The 22108-nt window shown below is 53.9% G+C and overlaps 3 gene segments (V, D, J or C); all 3 read left to right on the top strand.

Moving 5' to 3' along the window:
* Positions 1-10252: 10252 nt before the first annotated feature.
* Positions 10253-11811, top strand: LOC120411332. The segment is given in 2 exon segments: positions 10253-10365; positions 10757-11811. Coding segments are annotated over 2 exon segments (394 nt in total).
* Positions 11812-12424: 613 nt separating this feature from the next.
* LOC120411336 lies at positions 12425-13915 on the top strand. The segment is given in 2 exon segments: positions 12425-12537; positions 12928-13915. Coding segments are annotated over 2 exon segments (380 nt in total).
* A 673-nt stretch (positions 13916-14588) lies between these two features.
* LOC120411333 lies at positions 14589-16621 on the top strand. The segment is given in 2 exon segments: positions 14589-14701; positions 15466-16621. Coding segments are annotated over 2 exon segments (393 nt in total).
* The last annotated feature ends 5487 nt before the right edge of the window (positions 16622-22108 follow it).

Genomic DNA, 22108 nt, shown 5'->3' with positions numbered 1-22108 from the left:
CTGAGTGGGGACGGCAGCTGCCCGCTACAGATGTCTCAAGGGAAGAGGCACTGAACTGCAGCCCCTGTCTCCTGAGCCCTCCCTCTCCTGCCCCTCCAAAGCTCACGCTCCGCTGATGCTGATTTCAGGCTCACCAAGGACGGTTTCACTCCAGCTCGGAGGATCAGTTGAACTCGGGACAAACAGCACGGGCGGGGCTTCAGCACGGCTGGCAGCCCCCGTGCCCTCGGCCCCAGGCGGGACACAGCCGCTCTCAGCAGCGCTGCAGAGGGCAAAAGGAGGAGCTGTGCCTTGGGGGCACGGCGAGAGGCTCGGCAATCCTGCCGCCCGTGGGCTGCCAGTGGCGGAGCGGATCTGCTTCCGATGCAGTGTCGGTGCTGTGTGGGATGGGACGCAGCTGTCTCTTGTCCCTGGCAATGGCAAACGTCCTTGTGTCGCTCATTGTGGTGGTGCTGTGAGAGGCGGGGTCTGAGCCCGGCCGGGGCGGAGCTGGAGGCGGCGGAGAGGAGAGGAGAGGAGAGGAGAGGAGAGGAGAGGAGAGGAGAGGACAGGACAGGACAGGACAGGACAGGACAGGACAGGACAGGACAGGGATGCTCGGGCGGCGGAGCAGCGGGATGCGGCGGTGTCGGAGCGCGGGGCTGGCAGCGCTGGCCGCGCTGCTGCTCGGTGTGTGTGGATGGTGGTGTCGGGGCGTCCGGGTCGGCGGGCTGTGTGAGACCGTCCCCAGCCCAAGATTCATCTCTTACCCTCCTGATCCTTTTCGTTTCTTATTTACCCTCTGTCTCCTCCTCTGCTCTTCCCTCTGTGAAGTAATTGCTTCCCACTTTGCCTTTTTTACTCCATGTCTTTATCCATCCATCCATCCATCCATCCATCCATCCATGTATACCTCTCAGCCAGTCTGCTTTTGTCATTTTGTTCTGATTTTCCTTCAAAACATCCCTCATACGTTCTCGTCCTCACCCAAACACTCTCCGAGAAATAATCTCTCCATCCTTTATTCTCAAAACATACCCCAGTTAGCTCTGATCTGTCCGCCTCTCCCATCTCCCCCTGAACCACATTTTCTGTTCAAGAAAAGTGATTCTTCTTTTCTCCTTGGCAGTGGCTGTGGCCAAAGCCCAGGTCCAGCAGGAGCCACGGCTGGAGACCACCGAGAACACCGGCATCAACATCAGCTGCTCACATCCCAAAATCCAGACCAGCGATTACATCCAGTGGTACCGTCATCTCCCGGGCCGAGGACCCGAACTGCTCGTGAGCGCTCTCAAGGGGTTCAAGGAGTTGCCGGACATTGCGGGCGGTCTGTGGGTGTCGGCAGATCGCCGGAGCAGCGCGCTGTGGCTCCGGCGGCCCCGGCGCGGGGACGCGGCCGTGTATTACTGCGCGCTGGGGGACACGGGCAGAGGAGCCGGGGCTGCGGCCGGGCACGAACCGCCGCGGGCGGGGCCGGGCGGGGCCGGGGCCACAGCGCCGCCCGCGGCCAGCAGGGGCGCTGCCGCTCGGCCGCCGGGGCCGCCTCGCCCCGCTCGTGCCGGGCTGCCGGGGCGCTTCCGACACCGACACCGGCACCGGCACCGGCACCGACACCGACACCGGCACCGGCACTGACACCGACAGAGACACCGACACCGGCACCGGCATTGACACCGACAGAGACACCGACAGTGACACCGGCACTGACACCGACAGAGACACCGACAGACACCGGCAACGGCATTGACACCGACAGAGACACCGACACCGGCACCGGCACCGACAGCGACAGAGACACCGGCACCGGCATTGACATCGACAGAGACACCGACAGAGACACCGACACCGACATTGACACCGACAGAGACACCGACACCGGTACCAACATTGATACCGACAGAGACACCGACAGAGGAACCGACACCAGCATTGACACCGACAGAGGAACCGACAGATACACCGACATTGACACCGACAGAGACACCGACACCGGCATTGACACTGGCACCGGCATTGACACTGACACCAGCACTGTCACCGGCACCAACAGAGACACCAACACTGACACAGACACTGGCACTGAAACCGACACCGACATTGATACTGGCATTGACACTGGCACCGACACCAACACCGTCACCGACAGCAGCACTGACACTGATAGTGGCAGTGACACCGACACCAGCAGCGGAACCAACACCGACACCAGAACCGGCATTGACACTGATACCGGCACCAGCACCAGAACCGGCACCAACATCAACAGGAGTTCAAGCTCCCCACCCATAAAAGAAGGGAATGTAGTGGTCATGGGCATCTTCAAGTGCTCCTCACAGTGGCTCAGTGTTGAGACCATGAACTTATTTTACAGAACTCAGAATCGCTGGAGTTGACCCCAGGAGACAGGATAAAAGCTGGACTGAACATGCTAACACCCAGCCTCAAAGGCTGTGAGGTTCCTGCTTGATGAGTGGTTGGGCATCAAGTTTGCTAAATTGCCCTAAGGGGCTGGAGGTCTGAGGTGTGTGGGAAGAGGCTGTGCCCCTCAGCAGGTCCCCAAGGAACTCTGTGTGGCTCCAGTAGCTGTCTGAACTGTCCAAAGCCCATGGTCAGAGACTTCCAAGTAAGAGAGTGAAGGATCGGTTCTGTTCCCCTTCCCTGGCTGGGCTTGGTAACTCTGGCTTTGGGGTTCCTTCAGCACAAAAATACAAAAGACAAGAAAGAGGTGGAAGAGAGAGTAAGACAGGGAAGTCAAACACTGGCCATGGTTTCAGAGAACCCCACCTGCCCTCCTTTGGAAGGGCAGCATTGGTTGCTCAGCATCTCTGAATTCAATGGCCAGGAGCTCTGTCCTCAGTCCAGCATCAGCTTCTGGATTCCTGGGGGTCCTTGTGAGGGCTGCACCAGTGGCTTTAGCATGGAGGACACCTTCTGCCACCACAGCGGTTGGTTATGCAGGAGATGTCAAAGCCCCAGAGCTGATGGGCACTCTGCCAGAGCTGAGGATGCTGCCAACAGCAGCGGAGGTGGAGGATCCCACCACGGTGTTCTGTGGGAAGGAGCTGAGGATGGGCCCGGGCAGGGTCACCACCACTGGGGAGGGCTGGATGGCCACGGTGGAGCTCTGGCACTGCCTGACACAGCACTCATTGCAGCTGTTGGCCAGCAGGCAGGGGCCACAGGGCTGGCAAGGATGGCAGGGCTGGCACTTCTCTGTGCAGGACATGTCTTAAGGCATGAGGAGCAGCTGAAGAGAGGGCAGGGAGGAAGAAAAGCATGGGGCCAGGAGGTGGAGGCTCTGCAGAGATGTATGAGGGCTTATTGGCCTCATCCTGCCAGGGCTCAAAGAAAGCCACCAGCTACTATGCAGCCACTGCCCAGCCCCAAGTCCAGATGCCACCTGATCACAGTCCCAGCCTCCCTCCATGTCTAACCTTCTGCCCTTCCCATGACAAGAAGCCCCATGAGCTGTCATAGGAAAAAGCCAGTCTCAGCTGAGACAGCTTTGAGTTGAGACCTCCTTTTAGAGAAAGCAGAGGAGAAAGGGTTTCAGACTCACCTGAATCCCAAGGAGAATGAAGCAAGAGAAGGGGATGAGAGAGCAAAGAACTGGGCTGGTTTTTAGCATGGACTTTTACTGTCCCAGGCTGACAGAGGCATCCCTTGTAGAGGTGATCTTTTTCTGACAAACTCATCTTGAATGCAAAACATCCCAGCTGAATCCATGGGCTGGGATTTGGCTTCCTGCATGAAGACTTTTTTTCATGTGATAGGGTGAGAGGCCCAAGCATTTCTGGGTCAAACACATCAGTGTGGGCAGAGGACTCAGATCACACACTGGAAGAGTCCAGAAAAGGCAAATTATGTCAGTCTTGGTCACTCCTTTGGGATCTTGTTGGCAAGAAGTGGCCGGTTCCTGGGTTTGACCATATCCCACCTAACATTGTATCAGTAAAATTCTGCTGGCCTGTTTTGTGTTTTCCTCTTCTGCATCAGGGAGGTGGCATGGCAGAAGAAGGGGTGCAGGGTCATATGTCATAATAAAGAGGTTGTATTAGTAAAATTAGTAATATTAAATTTAGTAATACAGACTAAAACCAGGAGATAGCTAGGAATTAAACCTTGCTTCCTTTCAGATGCTAGGAATCCTGCATTCATACAGCATTATACAGACCCTGGTGGATTTTCCAAAGACAACCAACCAGAAAGACCCCAACCAGAAAGAGCTTCTGCTTCCCTCCCACACCATGGTGCCTTTTATTTGGTGTAACAAAAAAACCCCAAACAAACAAATAAAAAATCATACATTTTCTCCTTACATGCTGAAAGGTTTTCTGCCATGACACCCACCCACAGGCTGGCACAGGGCACTGTAGGGGCTTCCCAAATATTCAGTGCAAGGCCTAAGAGAGCAGACGTGTCTTGCCCATGATCACTGACTCCTCGAATACAAAGTTTTCTTTAAAGCTCCCAATTTGCTTCCCCTCTGTGCAGTCTTCAAACAACACAGTTAGCCCATTTGGGGCCTTGCCCTTGTCCAGAATGTTCCAGAATCCCTGATGGGGTTACCCCAGGGCATCCCCAGCTGAGTGCACAGTTTGCCATGTTTCTGCATGTGTTCTCTTGCCTGGACTTCTTTGCATGCTAGATTTCTGCAAGTGGTTTTGGGTGCAGATTTTTGCATGAGTGACATGAGTCAGGGCACACGAGCATGTGTGTGTTTGTGTGTGTCCCTCCTGACACGGGAACATGCTGCTCACAGCAGGGACTCCATCTATTCCTCTGTCCACAGGTTCCACAAAGCAGCCAGGCCCAGAAGGAGACTCAGTGCAGCTGAGCAGCAACAGATCAAACCTGGCAGAGATCTGCCCACAGCAGACGCACTGAAATGAAACCTTGTGTATCTTCAGCTGTCTCTATCCTGCACCTGCAAAGATCAGTTTTCCTGCTCATTTCAGGCCCCAACAATGATGTCTTCATATCATTTTGGATTCTTAGCTTAATTCAATGTGAAAGTATTTGGAGTGCATCCCCACAGCTGGAAGGCACATCTCTGTTCCTCACCAGCACAAGACACAGCTGTTGTCCCACGTGCTAGAGAGTAAATAAGGATAGGGTTTGCCTTATGAGTTCCTTCTTTGAGGCAAGGGAGCATTACTGGCTCATTGTCAGCATGGTATCCAGCAGGACCCCCCCAGGCTCTTTTCTGCAAATCTGCTTAACAGCTGGGCAGTTCCCAGCACATACTGGTGCATGGGGTTGTTCCTCCCCAGGTGCAGGACATTGTCCTTGTGTCCAAAGGTAGAAACCTGAGTACCTTATTGCCCTCCCACAGGCATGGCACCAAACCAGCTCCTTCCCACTGAAGCTTTCAAAGTGCTCACATTGGCTGGGCAGTCTGTCACAAACATCTGCACCATCATCCCCTTGCACTGAAATCACTGGTCATATGGGTCATTGAGGAGCAGTGAGCCCGGGCACCTTCTAGGAATCGCTGGGTCCTCGAGGAACAGTGGCTGCTTTGGCCAGGGGATGTTCACCACCTGGGCAGATTTCAGCTGAGGCTCTTTGATTTACAGGGCCAACCCCACCTTGCAGCCTTGGCTGATAAAAAGTACATTGCTGCAGAATCAGATGCCCAGCAGTGAAGGTCTCTCTCTATTGTAGTCAAAGTATGCACCAAAAAGAGAAACAGCAGAGGGTCAGGTGTGGATACAAAAATGCTGCTAGCAAGGATTTTCTTGCTATTTTCTAAGCCCGTGAGAGACTTTTCTCTCTCACAGAAGAGGTAGCAGAGTTCTGTAAACAACCAAACACCTGCAACCTTGAAAAGTCTTGTTTATAGTACAGTAGAAAAATATCTTGACAATGGATGTTTTAGGATTTTAGCCAATCAACCCCAAGGGGTGGCTGATCCTTTGTCCAATTAGACTATGAAGAAAAAAGTCTATAAAAGAGTTTGTAAAATAATTAAATCAATCAATCTTGCTGCACAATTCCTGCCTGCTGGATCTTCTCTCCTCCTCCCTACAGTCCACGGTGATATACCCTAGGGTTGCAGTAATACTCAGGATTTGCCAGGAGCCTGGAGAGGGAGAGTGCTGCTCAGGAGCTGCTCTTTGGCACTTCTCTGCTCACCAGGGTTTTGCCCCCTGTTCCTGTCCCCGTGCCCATCCCCATCTCAGTCCCTCTCCTTTTCACTGTGCCAACAGTGGCTGGAAAGGCCCAAGTCCTGCCCTTATGCCTTGCACAGGTAAAGAACTGCACTGGGGATGGGGCTGCAGATTCCCCCTCCCCACCATCCCCTCAGTTTGCTCTCCCCCAGCCAGCACTAAGCCAACCCATTGGAACCAGGACTTCATCACCCTATTCTAGAAACTTTTGTGTTCACCCATTAAGATAACTTTTCCCCACCAATCAACTTCCTCCCTTGTCTCCTGAGTCGTCAGGTGTGGAGAAACACTGAACAGCTGCTTCCAAAATACCATAGGGTAAACTAAGAGAAAAAACTGCTTGAAAAGAGCATGACACCTGTGTTTCCCAGACCCCTGAATGCTCTGAGGACGCTCTGAGGAGCTGTTGTGCTTTTAGAAGCCCGCCCACCATCAAGGAGCAGACAAAAGCAGACACACTCTGCAGCGAGGTAGAGACATTACCTCGTACAGTAAATGTTATGAACAGAGAAGGAAGCCAAGGGAAAAGTACAGGAAGCCACTGAGACTGTCCACTCTCTGCTGTGGAGACAAGCAAAGGCGAAAGGGCCTCATTCCAGCCCTCCCAGAGGCGTGACTATGTCACACATGCTCTGCACTCTCTGCAGGGTGCAGCCATTTCATTGTACTACCAAGAGTGTTCTGCTTTGTGCTGAGAGTCTCTCAAACGAAAAGAATTCTTGAGCTGGGAAAAATGATCTTCACAATGGCTGTGCCAGCATGTGTCCTGCTAATCCAGTCAGGTGGGTGTATTCATGTCCTTCCTATTGTCTCTCATGGTTTTTAATAAGTTACTTGGAGGTCTCTACTGACAAGATGATGAGGTCAGGGAGAAATATAGAAGGGGGATGGATGTAGATATCTGAACTTTCCATTTCTTTGGAAAGACAGCAAAGATTGGGGAAGTCTTAAACAGAGAGCAAGTGAGAGAAGGAAGCAAACTTCTCTGCAGAAACCTTTGTGCCTGTGTTGCAGGTCTTGTTGGAGGTGACCCCCTGAAGCAATTCTTCTCTGAGGTGCTAGTCAAAGTTGGGCAGCGAGTGGTTCTGCCTTGCCAGTCCACCACTGAGGAGAGCGTCACCACTTTGAATTTCTTCTGGTACCGCCAGTTCTCGGGAAGAACTTTGACATTTCTCCTGCAAGGACTAAGAACTTCAGAGAATGACAGGTACCGCAGTGGCAAATTCTCTATGATGGTCTACAAAAATAAAACAGCCCCCTTAGAAATAGCAAGAGTCTCTCTTCAGGACACTGCAATTTATTACTGCGCTCTGAGGCACCACCTTAAGCTAAGCCAAATTTCCGTTCGTACAAAATCTGTGTCACCAACAGCGCAGGAGGGGTGAGGCTCTACATCCTCCAGCCTCAGCTGTGCTTTCATGCCTGAAATTATCCTCCCTTTCTTATATCAGCCTTTCCAACATCTCCCATCACAACTCCTCCCTATTTTTCTCGAAGTCCCCATCTAAGCAGAGGTATTCAGAGCAGTGACTTAGGCAGGACCATGGGACTCTTTGCAGATGAGCTGAAATGTGACTTTTCTCACTTCCTCATGCAGAAACAATCAACACATCTGGACGTAACATCCAGTTACAGTGTCAATCCTTACCTGCACTTCCAGGGAGCTGACACTGCAGAATCCAGTGCTGCTGGGGCATCCTGTCCAAAGCCTTGACCAGGCTGTGGGCAGAGCCAGGGGATGCATGTCTCTGCCTTGCTCCTGGCCAGCCCTAGCCCTTGACACAAGAACCCAATAGACCACAGATCCTCATCTTGCTCCTCTTTGCAGAGCAGCAAAAGAAGACAAAAGCAGCTTTTACCTTAATGCCTTCAGCACTGGGCAGGGTAACCTTCTCTGCACTGCACATGGTTAAATGATGAGATCCTCCCACATCCCAGTCAGCACAAAATCTGCTTCTTTGGAAGATACTAACGAAGAGAAAAACTAAGGATAGCCTAGTAAAACTACGAAATACCTATGCAACCAATAGCATTGCTGTCCATGAGGCAAGAGGTGCTGTATATTTAAAACAGTGACTTGAGATCATCAGATAATGAAACTGATTGAAGACAAAGGTGAAGATGATGACCAAGATGGGAGTTTCCCCTGGGTTGGGCTCACTGTTTGGTCGAGTTGGAAACTCAAAGGTGAGTTGATCTGGGCATCCCAGAGCTCAAGTAGAACTCAGCTTGGCCTATTCTACAAGGAGAACTCCCAGAGCTGCATTGTTTCTGTTGCTCACAAGAGGTTTTCCCACCCGGAAACCTTAACTGCAGTACACTGGGGATCACTGTACTGCCGGGACCTGAAGAGCACCTTCTTTTGTCCTGGCAAGAACAGGAAGACGCATCAAGGGTGCCCTGGAAATTTGTCTGGTTTCTCTTTATCAGCTCTCAGCTTTTGCCTGGAGAACCTGCACCGGTGCTTGGTTACCCTCACACTGTGAGGCTGAACTGTGGGTGCCATATGCCATAATTCCAAACAGCTCCTTTCCTTCTTCTTTCTCTGAGTCTTATTTCTAAAAATGATGTATTATTGAATGGAATAATTCTTTTCTAATTTGGCATCAGCTGTCCTGGCTGTTTCTCCTCTCAGCATCTTGTCCATCCCGAGCCTACTCACTGCTGGGGCAGTATGCAAATCAGAGAAGGCCTTGATGTTCTGTGAGCACAATTGAGCAACAGCTAAAACATCCCCCTGTCTGTGTCATCAGCACTGTTTGATCACAAATAGAAAACACAGCACTGTGCAAGCTACTGTGAAAAACAATTAACTTTATCCCACTGAAAATTAATACAGCTTTTTGAACTGCCTCAGGTTCCATTTCTCCAGCCTGCCGAGGTCCCTCTGGGTGGCAGCACAACCCTGCCGTGTAGCAGCCTCTCTTACTACTCTTGTTTCATGAAAGAATTTGTTGGGGTTCATCTTTATTTCCATCTTCCAGATCATGGCTAAAGATGCTAAAGAGGGCTGGACCCAACAGTGACCCCTGGGGGCCTTGCTAGGAACTGACCTCCAACTAGGCCTCATGCCACTTATCACAGCTCTTGGGGATCATCTGTCTGTCGACTGTTCAGTCCAGATCACCATCTACTCATTCAGTTGAGACTTCATCAGCTTCTCTTAGGAGGACCTTATTTTGAAGGACAGTGTTGAAAGCTTTCCTGAAGTTAAGGAAAACAATACACACTTCTCTCCCCTCATCTACAAAGCCAATCATTTCAGGATAGAAGTTCATTATCAAGTCTGTCAAGCATGAGTTGCCCTTGGTGAATCCTGCAAACATTCTTGTTCTTCATGTGCCTGGAAATTATTTCCTGGATTAGTTGCTCTGTCAGCATCTCAGGGCTTGAGGGAAGTTCCTTGGGTTCTCTTTCTTGTCCTTCTTGAAGATAGCAGTGCTTTCCTCCAGCAGTCCTCAGGTACCTCCCCAAAACACCATGATCCTTCAAAGCTTATTGAGAGCCTCCTTTCTCCAGACTGTTCCCGTGATTTTAATTCCTGAAGACCCTCCCTGATGCATGACATTTTGCCCCAGGAGGTGCTGGATCTCTCTAAGGCTAGAAGATACTGCATGAATCTCTCAGAATAGAGACTATTCTATCAATACCCCAGGAAAGGTGATAGGAAGTCATGAAATCTTACATGTGGGGTCATGCTGGGAACCCCACACTGTCACAGCCTCAGGTGGGACTCTACTCAGGACATGGAAGACTGCACAGGTCCCCACCCTGATGATGTTTTATGATGTTGCAGTATTTAGACTTCTGGTAGAGTTTTCTTAGAAGCACTGAGGCGTTGACACTTTCGAAAGGGCTCAGAGGGCAAGAAACCGGGACAGCGACGGAGGAGCGCGGGTAGCCCCGGGACCGCAGCCTTCACCTCCCGGGGCGCCTCTGCTCCAGCTGCCTCCGCCCCTCGCCGATCCCCCGTTCTGCTGAGCCCCGCCTTGTCCTGCGGCACCCGGGAGCCGCGGCCCCGGGGCCCGGGGCGGGTGTGCCGGGGGCGGGCAGAGGCGCCGGCGCTGCCCCGGCGAGGCGGGGCCGGGCGGGAGCGGCCCGAGCGCGGCTCCGCTCGGCTCCTGGGCGGCTGCCGCGGAGCCGGGGCCGGGCACGATGTCGGCCGGGCTGGGGCCGTGGCTGCTGGCCTTGGCCTTGGCCTTGTGGCCGGCAGGTGAGAGCCGGGCGGGGAGGGCAGCGAGCCCGGGGCGGGGGAAGGAGCGACAAGGACAAGGTTAGGGACAGGGTTTAGGGAAGGCGCAGGGACAGGGGCAGGCTCTACCCGCGGGTTCGGCCGCAATATCTGAAGCAGGTGCGGCTCAGCCCCGGGAGGACTCGCAGGGCATCACCGCGGGCACGGGTGTTTTCCCCCGAGAAGCGGGGTGGCGAATGTGACTGTGTCTGGGCCAGGAGCACCGGGACGGCAGAGGAACATCCTCGGGCTCTGGGTGCGCTGCGCACGGTGCCTGTGCTCTCCCTCCGCAGGGCTGTGAGCACCGGGACACCGGGACAACGCCCTCGGTCCGAGCTCGCGCCCTGCCCGATTCCTGCGCTCTCCTCCGCAGGGCTCTGGGCACAGCTGAGGCTGCAGGAGGCCGGCGGAGGGCTGCGAGCGGCCGGGGACTCCGTGACCCTCTCCTGCCGCGGGTCCGGCTTCACCTTCGAGGATTATCATATTTACTGGTACCGTCAGGCACCCGGAGCCAGCCTGCAGTGGATATCCTTTATTCAGCACGGGCAGTATAGAGGACTACGGGGCAGCAGTGAAGGGTCGGGCCAAGATTTCCCGGGACAATTCCCGGTCCGAGGCTTATCTGTCATTGCGGTCCCTGCAACCTCAGGACTCTGCCCGGTACTTCTGTGCCCGTCACACGGGGACAGGAAATGTAGATGAGCTTTAACACAAACCTCCCGGGGTCTGGCAGAGGTTGCGTTAGATGTCGGGAAGGTGAGAGCGGCCGGGGCCCGCCAGCCGATGGGTCTCAGGTCTGCTCCCAAGAAGTCAGGTGCCATCACTGTGCACCACAGACGTTCCTGGCCGTCACTGCACACTGCAGGGATTCTGATTTATTGCAAATTTCATTAAGAGTAGAATTGTGAGCAACTCTAAAATACCTTGCCCCCACTTTGTTCCTGTTTCTTCCCAGCCTCATCCTCAATGCTGCATTCCTGAATTCTCTAGCTGTTCTCTCCAAAAATCAAAGGGAAAAGGGGGAATCAGGTGTGGGGTCATTTCTTAACACTTGATCACTGGTCTTCATCTCTACTGTTTCTGCTCCCTACCTCAGTCTGCAGTCAAATGGTTCCACCATGGTTCCTTCACAACAACTGCTGTCCTTCAAAATCAACCCTCTCCAGCCTGGATTCTCCACAGGCTCCACTTCCCCAGTGTCATGACCAAATAGTTTGTGAATATCTCCAAACATGGAGACTTAAGAAGGTGCCTGGACAACCTTTGGCACTGGTTGGTCACCCTCATGCTGTGAAAAAGTGTTTCCTGATGTTCAGTGAGAACCTCCCGTGATTTTTTGTTTGTGCTCATTGATCATTGTCCTGTCGATGGGCAGCACTGAGAAGAGCCTGGCCATGTTTCCTTGTGTTTCTGTATATTTATGACAACCCCAACCCAGCTTCTGTATCTCCAGGGCAAGTAAACAGGGCCACCTCTGACAGCCTTTTTAACTTGGAGAGATGTTCCACTTCAACAGATGAAAACCAAAAAGCTGAGCTACAAGACAAGCAAAATGAAGAATTCATGCCCTACTTCTCCATCAATAGGCAGGTGTTTAGCCATTTCCCAGGAAAAATGGACTTTCTCACACAGAATGATTCCTTGGGAAGACAAAGGTTGTCATTCCAAATGTCCCCTTTCCTCCTTTCCCTGAGCTTTATTTCTGAGAACCCTTTCTTACAGTACGGAATGCTCCTTCGCTTGGTTGGCAATAGTGGTGCTGCTACGTCCCACCCCAGCTTATCGCCCACCACCAGCCACTCACTGGCGAGACTGTGGGAGAAACAAAAAAGGCCTCTGAGCACTGTTGAGGAAGAGGTTAAAGAGCCTCGTATATAACGCTGTTTGCTCACAAAGAGAAAACAAAGCTTCGCACGCTGCTGTCTCTCGTCCCTTCTTGCACCGCGCCTTGCCCTGCTCGGGGCGCCGGGGCGGGTGTGCCGGGGGCGGGGCAGAGGCGCCGGCGCTGCCCCGGCGAGGCGGGGCCGGGCGGGAGCGGCCCGAGCGCGGCTCCGCTCGGCTCCTGGGCGGCTGCCGCGGAGCCGGGGCCGGGCACGATGTCGGCCGGGCTGGGGCCGTGGCTGCTGGCCTTGGCCTTGGCCTTGTGGCCGGCAGGTGAGAGCCGGGCGGGGAGGGCAGCGAGCCCGGGGCGGGGGAAGGAGCGACAAGGACAAGGATAGGGACAGGGTTTAGGGAAGGCGCAGGGACAGGGGCAGGCTCTGCCCGCGGGTTCGCCGCAATATCTGAAGCAGGTGCGGCTCAGCCCCGGGAGGACTCGCAGGGCATCACCGCGGGCACGGGTGTTTTCCCCCGAGAAGCGGGGTGGCGAATGTGACTGTGTCTGGGCCAGGAGCACCGGGACGGCAGAGGAACATCCTCGGGCTCTGGGTGCGCTGCGCACGGTGCCTGTGCTCTCCTCCGCAGGGCTGTGAGCACCGGGACACCGGGACAACGCCCTCGGTCCGTGCTCGCGCCCTGCCCGATTCCTGCGCTCTCCCTCCGCAGGGCTCTGGGCACAGCTGAGGCTGCAGGAGGCCGGCGGAGGGCTGCGAGCGGCCGGGACTCCGTGACCCTCTCCTGCCGCGGGTCCGGCTTCACCTTCGAGGATTATAATATTTACTGGTACCGTCAGGCACCCGGAGCCAGCCTGCAGTGGATATCCTTTATCAGCACGGGCAGTAGAGAGGACTACGGGGCAGCAGTGAAGGGTCGGGCCAAGATTTCCCGGGACAATTCCCGGTCCGAGGCTTATCTGTCATTGCGGTCCCTGCAACCTCAGGACTCTGCCCGGTACTTCTGTGCCGTCACACGGGGACAGGAAATGTAGATGAGCTTTAACACAAACCTCCCGGGGTCTGGCAGAGGTTGCGTTAGATGTCGGGAAGGTGAGAGCTGCCGGGGACCGGCAGCCGATGGGTCTCAGGTCTGCTCCCAAGAAGTCAGGTGCCATCACTGTGCACCACAGACGTTCCTGGCCGTCACTGCACACTGCAGGGATTCTGATTTATTGCAAATTTCATTAAGAGTAGAATTGTGAGCAACTCTAAAATACCTTGCCCCAATTTGTTCCTGTTTCTTCCCAGCCTCATCCTCAATGCTGCATTCCTGAATTCTCTAGCTGTTCTCCCCAAAAATCAAAGGGAAAAGGGGGAATCAGGTGTGGGGTCATTTCTTAACACTTGATCACAGGTCTTCATCTCTACTGTTTCTGCTCCCTACCTCAGTCTGCAGTCAAATGGTTCCACCATGGTTCCTTCACAACAACTGCTGTCCTTCAAAATCAACCCTCTCCAGCCTGGGTTCTCCATAGGCTCCACTTCCCCAGTGTCATGACCAAATAGTTTGTGAATATCTCCAAACATGGAGACTTAAGAAGGTGCCTGGACAACCTTTGGCACTGGTTGGTCACCCTCATGCTGTGAAAAAGTGTTTCCTGATGTTCAGTGAGAACCTCCCGTGATTTTTTGTTTGTGCTCATTGATCATTGTCCTGTCGATGGGCACACTGAGAAGAGCCTGGCCATGTTTCCTTGTGTTTCTGTATATTTATGACAACCCCAACCAGCTTCTGTATCTCCAGGGCAAGTAAACAGGGCCACCTCTGACAGCCTTTTTAACTTGGAAGATGCCAAGTTAAAGTTCCACTTCAACAGATGAAAACCAAGTCTACAAGACAAGCAAAATGAAGAATTCATGGCCCTACTTCTCCATCAATAGGCAGGTGTTTAGCCATTTCCAGGAAAAATGGTCTTTCTCACACAGAATGATTCCTTGGGAAGACAAAGGTTGTCATTCCAAATGACCCCTTTCCTCCTTTCTCTGAGCTTTATTTCTGAGAACCCTTTCTTACAGTACGGAATGCTCCTTCGCTTGGTTGGCAATAGTGGTGCTGCTACGTCCCATCCCAGCTTATTGCCCACCACCAGCCACTCACTGGCGAGACTGTGGGAGAAACAAAAAAGGCCTCTGAGCACTGTTGAGAAGAGGTTAAAGAGCCTCGTATATAACGCTGTTTGCTCACAAAGAGAAAACAAAGCCTCGCACGCTGCTGTCTCTCGTCCCTTCTTGCACCGCGCCTTGTCCTGCTCGGGCCCGGGGCGGGTGTGCCGGGGGCGGGCAGAGGCGCCGGCGCTGCCCCGGCGAGGCGGGGCCGGGCGGGAGCGGCCCGAGCGCGGCTCCGCTCGGCTCCTGGGCGGCTGCCGCGGAGCCGGGGCCGGGCACGATGTCGGCCGGGCTGGGGCCGTGGCTGCTGGCCTTGGCCTTGGCCTTGTGGCCGGCAGGTGAGAGCCGGGCGGGGAGGGCAGCGAGCCCGGGGCGGGGGAAGGAGGGAGCTGGAGAGAGACAGACAGGGGCAGGGAGATGGAGAGGGAGCGGCGGGAGCCCGAGCAGGAACAGGGACAGGGACAAGGGCAGAGACTGGGGAAAGGAGATGAGCAGAGGTATGTCGCTGTTGGGGCGGTCACGACATGCACAGACAGTGCCCCTTCCAGGGGACAAAAAGCCGTTTATTAAACAAAGCAGCTTCTTTATCCACCTTTTGTATGTTACCATTCGTGTTACATATTCATTGGCTGCTAAACTACTCCAATAGACTCATTGGCTATTATTAATTACAACGTACTGCCCATTGGCTACCTATAACATAAGCCTTCAAGCACTCAGAAAAATAACAGGTGTGGATATGTTGCTGTTTTAATCCTTTTGTTGTTTAACTTTGTTGCTTCTGTTAATACTACATTCTCATGGGTAAGAACTAATTGTTTTCCTTCTCACGGACTTTTCTCATAGTCCTTCTCTTGCCAAAGTAACAAGCCTGAGCCATAATTTTACAAAGGCAACAAGGCCTTAATTTTATAAGGTTTTACTTAAGTGCCACAGAGGTAGGGTAGGAAAGACGGGAAGAAGCCGGGGCAGACGCAGGGACCGGGGCTGTGGGCTGGGGGTGGCGGCTGTGGCTGTGCTGGGCCGGGGGCACCGGGACACCGGGACAACGCCCTCGGTCCGTGCTCGCGCCCTGCCCGATCCCTGCGCTCTCCCTCCGCAGGGCTCTGGGCACAGCTGAGGCTGCAGGAGGCCGGCGGAGGGCTGCGAGCGGCCGGGGACTCCGTGACCCTCTCCTGCCGCGGGTCCGGCTTTGCCACTTTCGGTTATGTTTGGTGGTACCGTCAGGCACCCGGAGGCAGCCCGCAGTGGGTTTCCTTTATCAGCACTGATTCCTCTGTCAAGAAAAGCGAGCCGGCAATGGAGGGTCGAGCCTTGGTGTCCAGAGACAATTCCCGGTCTGAGTCATCCCTGTCCCTGCGGGCCCTGGGCCCCCGGGACTCTGCCCGGTACTTCTGTGCTGTTCACACGGGGACAGGAAATCCAGCTGTGCTCTAACTCAAACCTGATGAGGCCTGGAGCAGGGTCCATGAGATTTGGAGATGGAGAATTCTGAGGTAGCTCAGAGCTGTTCCCAAGGAATCAGGGGCCACCACTGTGCACTGCAGCTGGTTCTGGCCTTCCTTCCAGAGCTCCTTTTACCACTTTGACATGTGGCATATCCAAAATCCCAAGTACAGTGGTTTATCCTGTAGAGGTTGTTCAAAGCACAAAGCAGCCTGCTCACTCTGCCTGGCTGTGGCCCGTCTCTGCCTTCCTTTGGTCTCCTTCTTCCCCATGGCTCCTACAGCCACACAGCCCCTTTTGCCCTCAGGACGTTTTCCTGCCAGGCTGGCAGGAGCTCCGGGACACTGACCACCAGCGGGCTGGAGCTGGGGGACAGTGCACTCTGTTACTGCACCCTGGAGCAACCACAGCGAGAGACACTGGGGGTGTGCGTGAAAAACATCAGCGTCCTCCCCTCCTGCATGTTCACGTGGGTCACAGCCCGTGCAAGGGGAGAGTCTGCGTGGGCTGTGCCTGGGCTCAGGGAAACAGGGTCTCATTGGTCCTTGGGGTTTGCAGAGGAGAGGAAGAGATTGGGGGGAGGGGAGACGAAAGGCTGTTTCAATTGGAAGGAAGCTACAACAACCAACCTAGCCCAACTGCCTGACTATTCCAGTCCTCAACCAAATGTAAAGCTTGTTGTTGTACTGCATGGATGCTGTTTAAATGCCTTTTACACACTGTCAGGATTGGGGCATTGACTACCTCTCCCGGATGCCTGTTCCAGTGTTTGACCACTCAGTAAAGAAACACTTCCTATAATCCACCCTTAACCTCCTCTGGTGCAGCTCTGAACAATTCCCACATGTCCCATCACTGTGTACCAGGGAGGACCTCTCTCTCTACTTCCCCTCCTCACCAAGCTGAAGAAGGATGAGGCAGCCCCTCAGTCTCTTTTTCTGCAAACCAGACCAATCTTCCATGGGCTTGGGTCTCTAGGGAACCTGGCATGTCAAAGAACCACAAAATATTGTGAGTTGGAAGGGACCCACAAGGATCACTGAGTCCAACTCTTAAGGGCATGACCCATGTACAGGGACAAGACCAGTGACCTTGGCACTATTAACGCCATGCTCTAAACAACTGAGCTAATCTCAGGGTAACCACTGACATGCTGGAGCAGCCCCATATGTCCCAGGACAACCTGGTTCCCCCTGGGCCTGCATAGCACTGCTTCTTTCCCCAGCCTCAAGCCTCCACTCTCAGTGGGCTCCTCTACGCTCTTCAACTCTTCTTTCCCACCCCTGTCCTGGCGATCTCTTCCACAAGGGACTGTATCTAAATACCCAGGAAAAGAGAGAGGAGGCCATGAATTCAATCAGTCTCTGATGGGACTATGTGGAGTGGGCAATGCTCCCCAGAAGGGTGGTGGCAGTCAGGACAATGACACTGTCAGGGCTCAGAGCTGTCCCATTCTGTGGTCACAAGGAGAGCCCTGGGTTCCTGCTGAGGAGGAGGACACAGGGAAGGGAGTGTCCTGGCTCTGCTGAGCAGCCTGGTCCCTGCAGAGTCCTGCGCTGCCTCTCCTGCTTGGACAGGGGCCTGGGAGGGCTTTGACAGGAACAGGCAGCTGGAGAAGCGTCATCCCTGGGGAGGGAGTAGGGTGCTGGGCCAGAGTGCAGGGAGCAGGGTGAGGAGCACTTTGGCTTAGGGGTGCCCTGGCCAAGCCAAGCTGGGATCCTGGGGCATCCTGTGTGTGAGCAGCAAGCTCAGCAGCAGCAAGGCCAGAGGGCCAGGGGGCCAGGGGAAGGACAAGCTGTCAGGCTCCCTGGTGAGCTGCAAAGTCCCAGCAGCAGCCTGCAAGACTTCCTGAGAGAAAGGCCAGGGCTGGTCCCACAGAAACACGTCACCTTTGCCCACCACAGCATTTCCTGCCAAAGAAACTCTGTTCTTGCACCATGCAGGGAGAGACATGCAGGAGGGCACCAACAGCTTCCAGTTCTGCTCCTCCTGCCCCACCTCTCGCCCTCAGTGTTGTCATAGACAGAGGGAGGGACTAGGAGGGACTGGGCCTGAGTGCAGTGACAGAGGCCCAGGCAGGGCAGGTGTGGGCAGAGCTGTTCTGCAGGCAGAGAGAAGGTGCAGAGAGGCGAGACAGAGCGGGCCTGGCCATGTGGGAGGGCCCTGTGCGTGGCCTTATTGCCCATTGTAGGTGAGTGAAGGGAAGGGCTGATGCCCCAGCAGTCTGAGCGTGGCCCTGAGCTCCGCACGGCTCTGGGGAGCTGTGCCGAGCGCCTGCAGCCGGACCTGTTCCCCGGCTCGAGCTCCCAGCCCTGCCTGTGGAGCACGGGTGAGAGCAGCCCTGCTCCTCCTCTGCTGTGAGCTCGGCACCTCCAGCCAAGCTGCCTCCTCTGCAGCCTGGGGACACGCAGGGCACCTCCCTGCTGCACTCACATCTTGGGGCCCAGCGCTTTGCCCTGGCACTGGCACTCTGCTCCTGGGGCACTGCGGCCCCTCTGGCAAAGAGCAGCTTGAGGATGGCAGCACAGGGCCCAAGCCCATTGCCCGGCACAGGCCTTTGTCTTTCCTGTGCTCAGCTGGAGCAGCACTTCCAGGGACAGGAGAGTGGCTTCCTCACCATTCTCCATTGGCAAACACAAAGGGATTTGTCCCCCCATGCTGCAAATCCTTCCTGCTTCTTTGGGGAAAATCAGAAAAAGCTTCCTGTCGGACAGGGAAAAGGAGGGAGGGAAATGTGGTGGCTCCTTCCTTGTGAGCCTTGATAGCTGCTACCAGCTCTGCCCATCTGTGTCAGCTGGCTTCAAAGAGGACGATTTTGTCCTCCCACTGGTCCAGTGCCATTCCAAAGCCCCACCAGCATTGCCCTGACCTTTGCTGACTCTTGGACTGACTGTGCCTTGTTCTTGCTCTCTGCAGCAGTCTCACTCGCTGGTGCAGCCACCTTGGTCCAGCACGCCAGGGAACTGACCGTGCAGGAGGGAAAGGCAGCCACCATCCAGTGCGACATGGGAGGTTCTTGGAAGTACTTCATGTACTGGTACCGTCATGGCCCAAGTGGCTCTCTCAAATGTATTTACAGGGAGGGTGATATCTATGGAGAAGGTTTCAGGGATCGCTTTGTGGGAAAAGTGTACAGATCCAGGACCACACTGCAGATCCTGGCAGCAAGGCAAGAGGATTCTGCAACGTATTACTGTGGGAGAAGAACCACCCTGGAGCAGCCCTGCAGCAGAGTGGACCAAAAACCAACAGATGGGGAAGACAGATCTCTCAGCATTTCTTTCTAGCAGCTGCTTCCCGAGGATCCTGTCAGGCAATGGCAGGTGCAGGAAACATCCCCGTGCCTTGGTGGCACTAAAAGGCAGTGCAGGGAGGGTGGTAGAAGGGCTGGTAGCATTTATGGTGCAGGAGGATCTCTTCTGGGAACTGCAGAGGCTGTTTGGGCAAGGGCAGCTTTAGTGCACGTTGCCTGGGCTCCTGTCCAGCACAGCCTCATTCTCCCTCTGTGCCTTGGCTGCAGAGCCATGGGATGATGGAGATGTGTTGCTGTAGCTTCCAGAGTGCTGTGGTGGATGGAGGCAGGCTGTTTAGGAAAGCCACATCAGCAGGGATGACATTGCTCTGGGTGGCTGCTACAGAGCTCCTGAATCAGGAAGAAGGAGTTGAGAAGGGGTGGTGAGGTGACTTTGGTTGCCCTCCAGGTGCTCAGCAAGCTGCTGCCTCAGAGCTCCTCTTCCACTGGACAGGGGGAAAATATGGAATTAAGGCTTGTGGGTTGAGATAAGGACAGGGAGATGTCCCAGCAGTGCCACCATGGGCAAACACATGGACTTGGGGAAAGGAATTTAAGTCATTTCCAGCACTGAATTCCCTGTGAACCTTCTGGACAAAGTCTTTTTTTAGGGACTGAGAAGGGCTCAGTGACATGGATTGTGCAAGGGTGCATTGTTGGGCTGGCTCTGGATACCCACTCCCTGAAATGCTGTAACTTTGCCTACGCAATAAACAGCTTTCAAGAGAGCCGCCTGAAGTCCAGACATCCTTCGTGAAACTTTCTCCTATAAATTGGCGCTCAGCGTTTTAGAGGGGCAAAAAGGGATTTTTTCCGCATATAGGAGACTTCTCGGTGAACGTGTAGTTGGTCACTGAAACTCAGTGATCTGTGTAGCTGCAAATGAGACGCTTGAAAGGAAAGCATGTGCAGCTGCTGACGAGAGGAGACCCCTGAAACGAAGGCGTGTGGAGGCCAGACGGACACTGCGACGGGTCAGAGCCTGGACCGGACCTCGACGAGAGACACCTGCCGCGACGGGCCGGCAAAGATGAGCACCGAGTAATCCAGTCATGGGTCAGCATGTGTCTGCCCAACAGAAGGATGTCTATCAGCACCTAAAACCTCTAGTTAAGTCCAGTCCAACTAAATTGGCGAAAAAAGAACTGAAAGATCTCATAGCATGGACTGTGACCCATGTCCCAATCGCTGACTCCAAAGCAGTCTACACCAGAGACTTTTGGGAGTCAGTGGGAATCAAATTATCTAATGCCATATCACGCCGGGACAAGAGAACCGCAAAACTCATCCCGGTTTGTGCAGCGTGAGTGGAAATATTCGCCGTGCCCCCCCACCGCCGCGCAGCTCCGCCCCGCCGCCTCCTCGCCCGCCGCCACCGAGATCGGCTGCGCCACTCCCGAGCTCTGCCGTGCCACTCCCGAGCTCTGCCGTGCCACTCCCGAGCTCTGCCGTGCCATCGCCGCCCCCGCCGGGCCCCATCCCCGCGCCGCAGCCGCCCGCCCCGGGGTCCCCGACACCGCCCATCCGTATCCCGCCGCCGCCCAGCCGTATCCCTCCGCGCAGCTCAGCCCCGCCTCACAAGCCGCAAACAGGGGGGGAAGGGATGGGAATGATGCAGCTCCAGTGGCAGGGGAGACGGAGAGCCGCTCTGCCGGAGCTGATGCTTTAAATCTAACACAAGTAAACTCTGAAAAGCAGCCAGATTTGTTTGCAATGAGCCCCAGAGTCCCGCCAGCGAGCGGCGGGGATCTTGCAACACAGAAAGAAAAAACGAGTTCTGAGAGTTTGTCAGCGCTACCTTCTGAATCAAAAAATCCTCCAAAGTGCTCAGATTATTCTCAATTAACAGATTGGCATGAAATAAGACGCCAAATCTGTAAAGATGAAAGTCTTAGTCTATTAACTAAGCCTGTGACAGCTAGCCAACAGCCTGACAGTCCTAAAACGTGGGCTCCCATCCCCACTCTCGAAATTAAAGAACTAAAAAGTGCTGTAAGATACAGTGGTATTTGCTCACCGTATCTTAAACAACTGCTAAAAAGTACCCTAAAAGGACCACATCAAACTTCAAAACGCATTTTAAATCAACAGAAAGGGGGAGAAGCCCAGGCTACACCTCAAAGAAGGTTGAATAAAGCCTTGTATGTTTATAATTTCTTGAACAGCTCTGCAGAAGAGCCTGACCTCCCCATTTACAGACATTTCTTGAACAACAAAAAAGCAAAATTGAAAGAACACCCCCCAGTTTTAATTAAGAATTTAGAATCAGGAAAAATAGAAAGACCATACGATCTTATAACATGGGGAAAGGGGTTTGCATGTCTCTCCACAGGTGAAGGAATCAAGTGGATTCCAGCAAAGAACGTGAAGCTGTACCACGCATCAAAGCCTGTTGATGGTTCCCCTTCAGGCAGTGACCCCGCGAGTGGAAGCCGAGAAGCGGCACCCAAATGTGAACTCGGCAGAACCACTGAGAGAAGATCATCTGCCAGAAACGGCTCAAGAAAAGAATGGAGTTTTAGCATTATTTGTGCAAATGCATGTTGCTTTTAACCTTTTGTTTTTATTTTTGCAGTGAAGCTTTACCTGTAAATCAACCAAAGACAAATGTTTGGGTTGCTTTAGCCAAGTCTGCAGGCTCCGACACCATCTGTTTATCCAACACGAGCCCTGACAAACCTTTCTCAACTTATTTAGTTGAGTGCCTTTCCCAGAAGGTTTTGGTAATGTTACTTTTGATAAATATTAGCCATATGATGATCATCACATTTCTCCAACTCCCAGCCCGAGACACATAACTTATATTGATAATTTTAAAGTTGATAAATTTGACCTTCAACAATTAGAAATTTTAGGCAAAGAGTAAGTGCCACTTCTTTTATGATCAGTGACTTGCTGACAGATGAAGAGGCTGTCAAACATGCCACTTTACAAAACAGAGCTGCCCTTGACTGTCTTTTACTAGTACATGGGCATGGCTGTGAAAATTTTGAAGGATTGTTTTGTA

The sequence above is a fragment of the Corvus cornix genome, chromosome 27, assembly GCF_000738735.6.
Source record: "Corvus cornix cornix isolate S_Up_H32 chromosome 27, ASM73873v5, whole genome shotgun sequence".
Lineage (NCBI taxonomy): Eukaryota > Metazoa > Chordata > Aves > Passeriformes > Corvidae > Corvus > Corvus cornix.
This window is presented reverse-complemented; position numbering and strand designations above follow the sequence as displayed.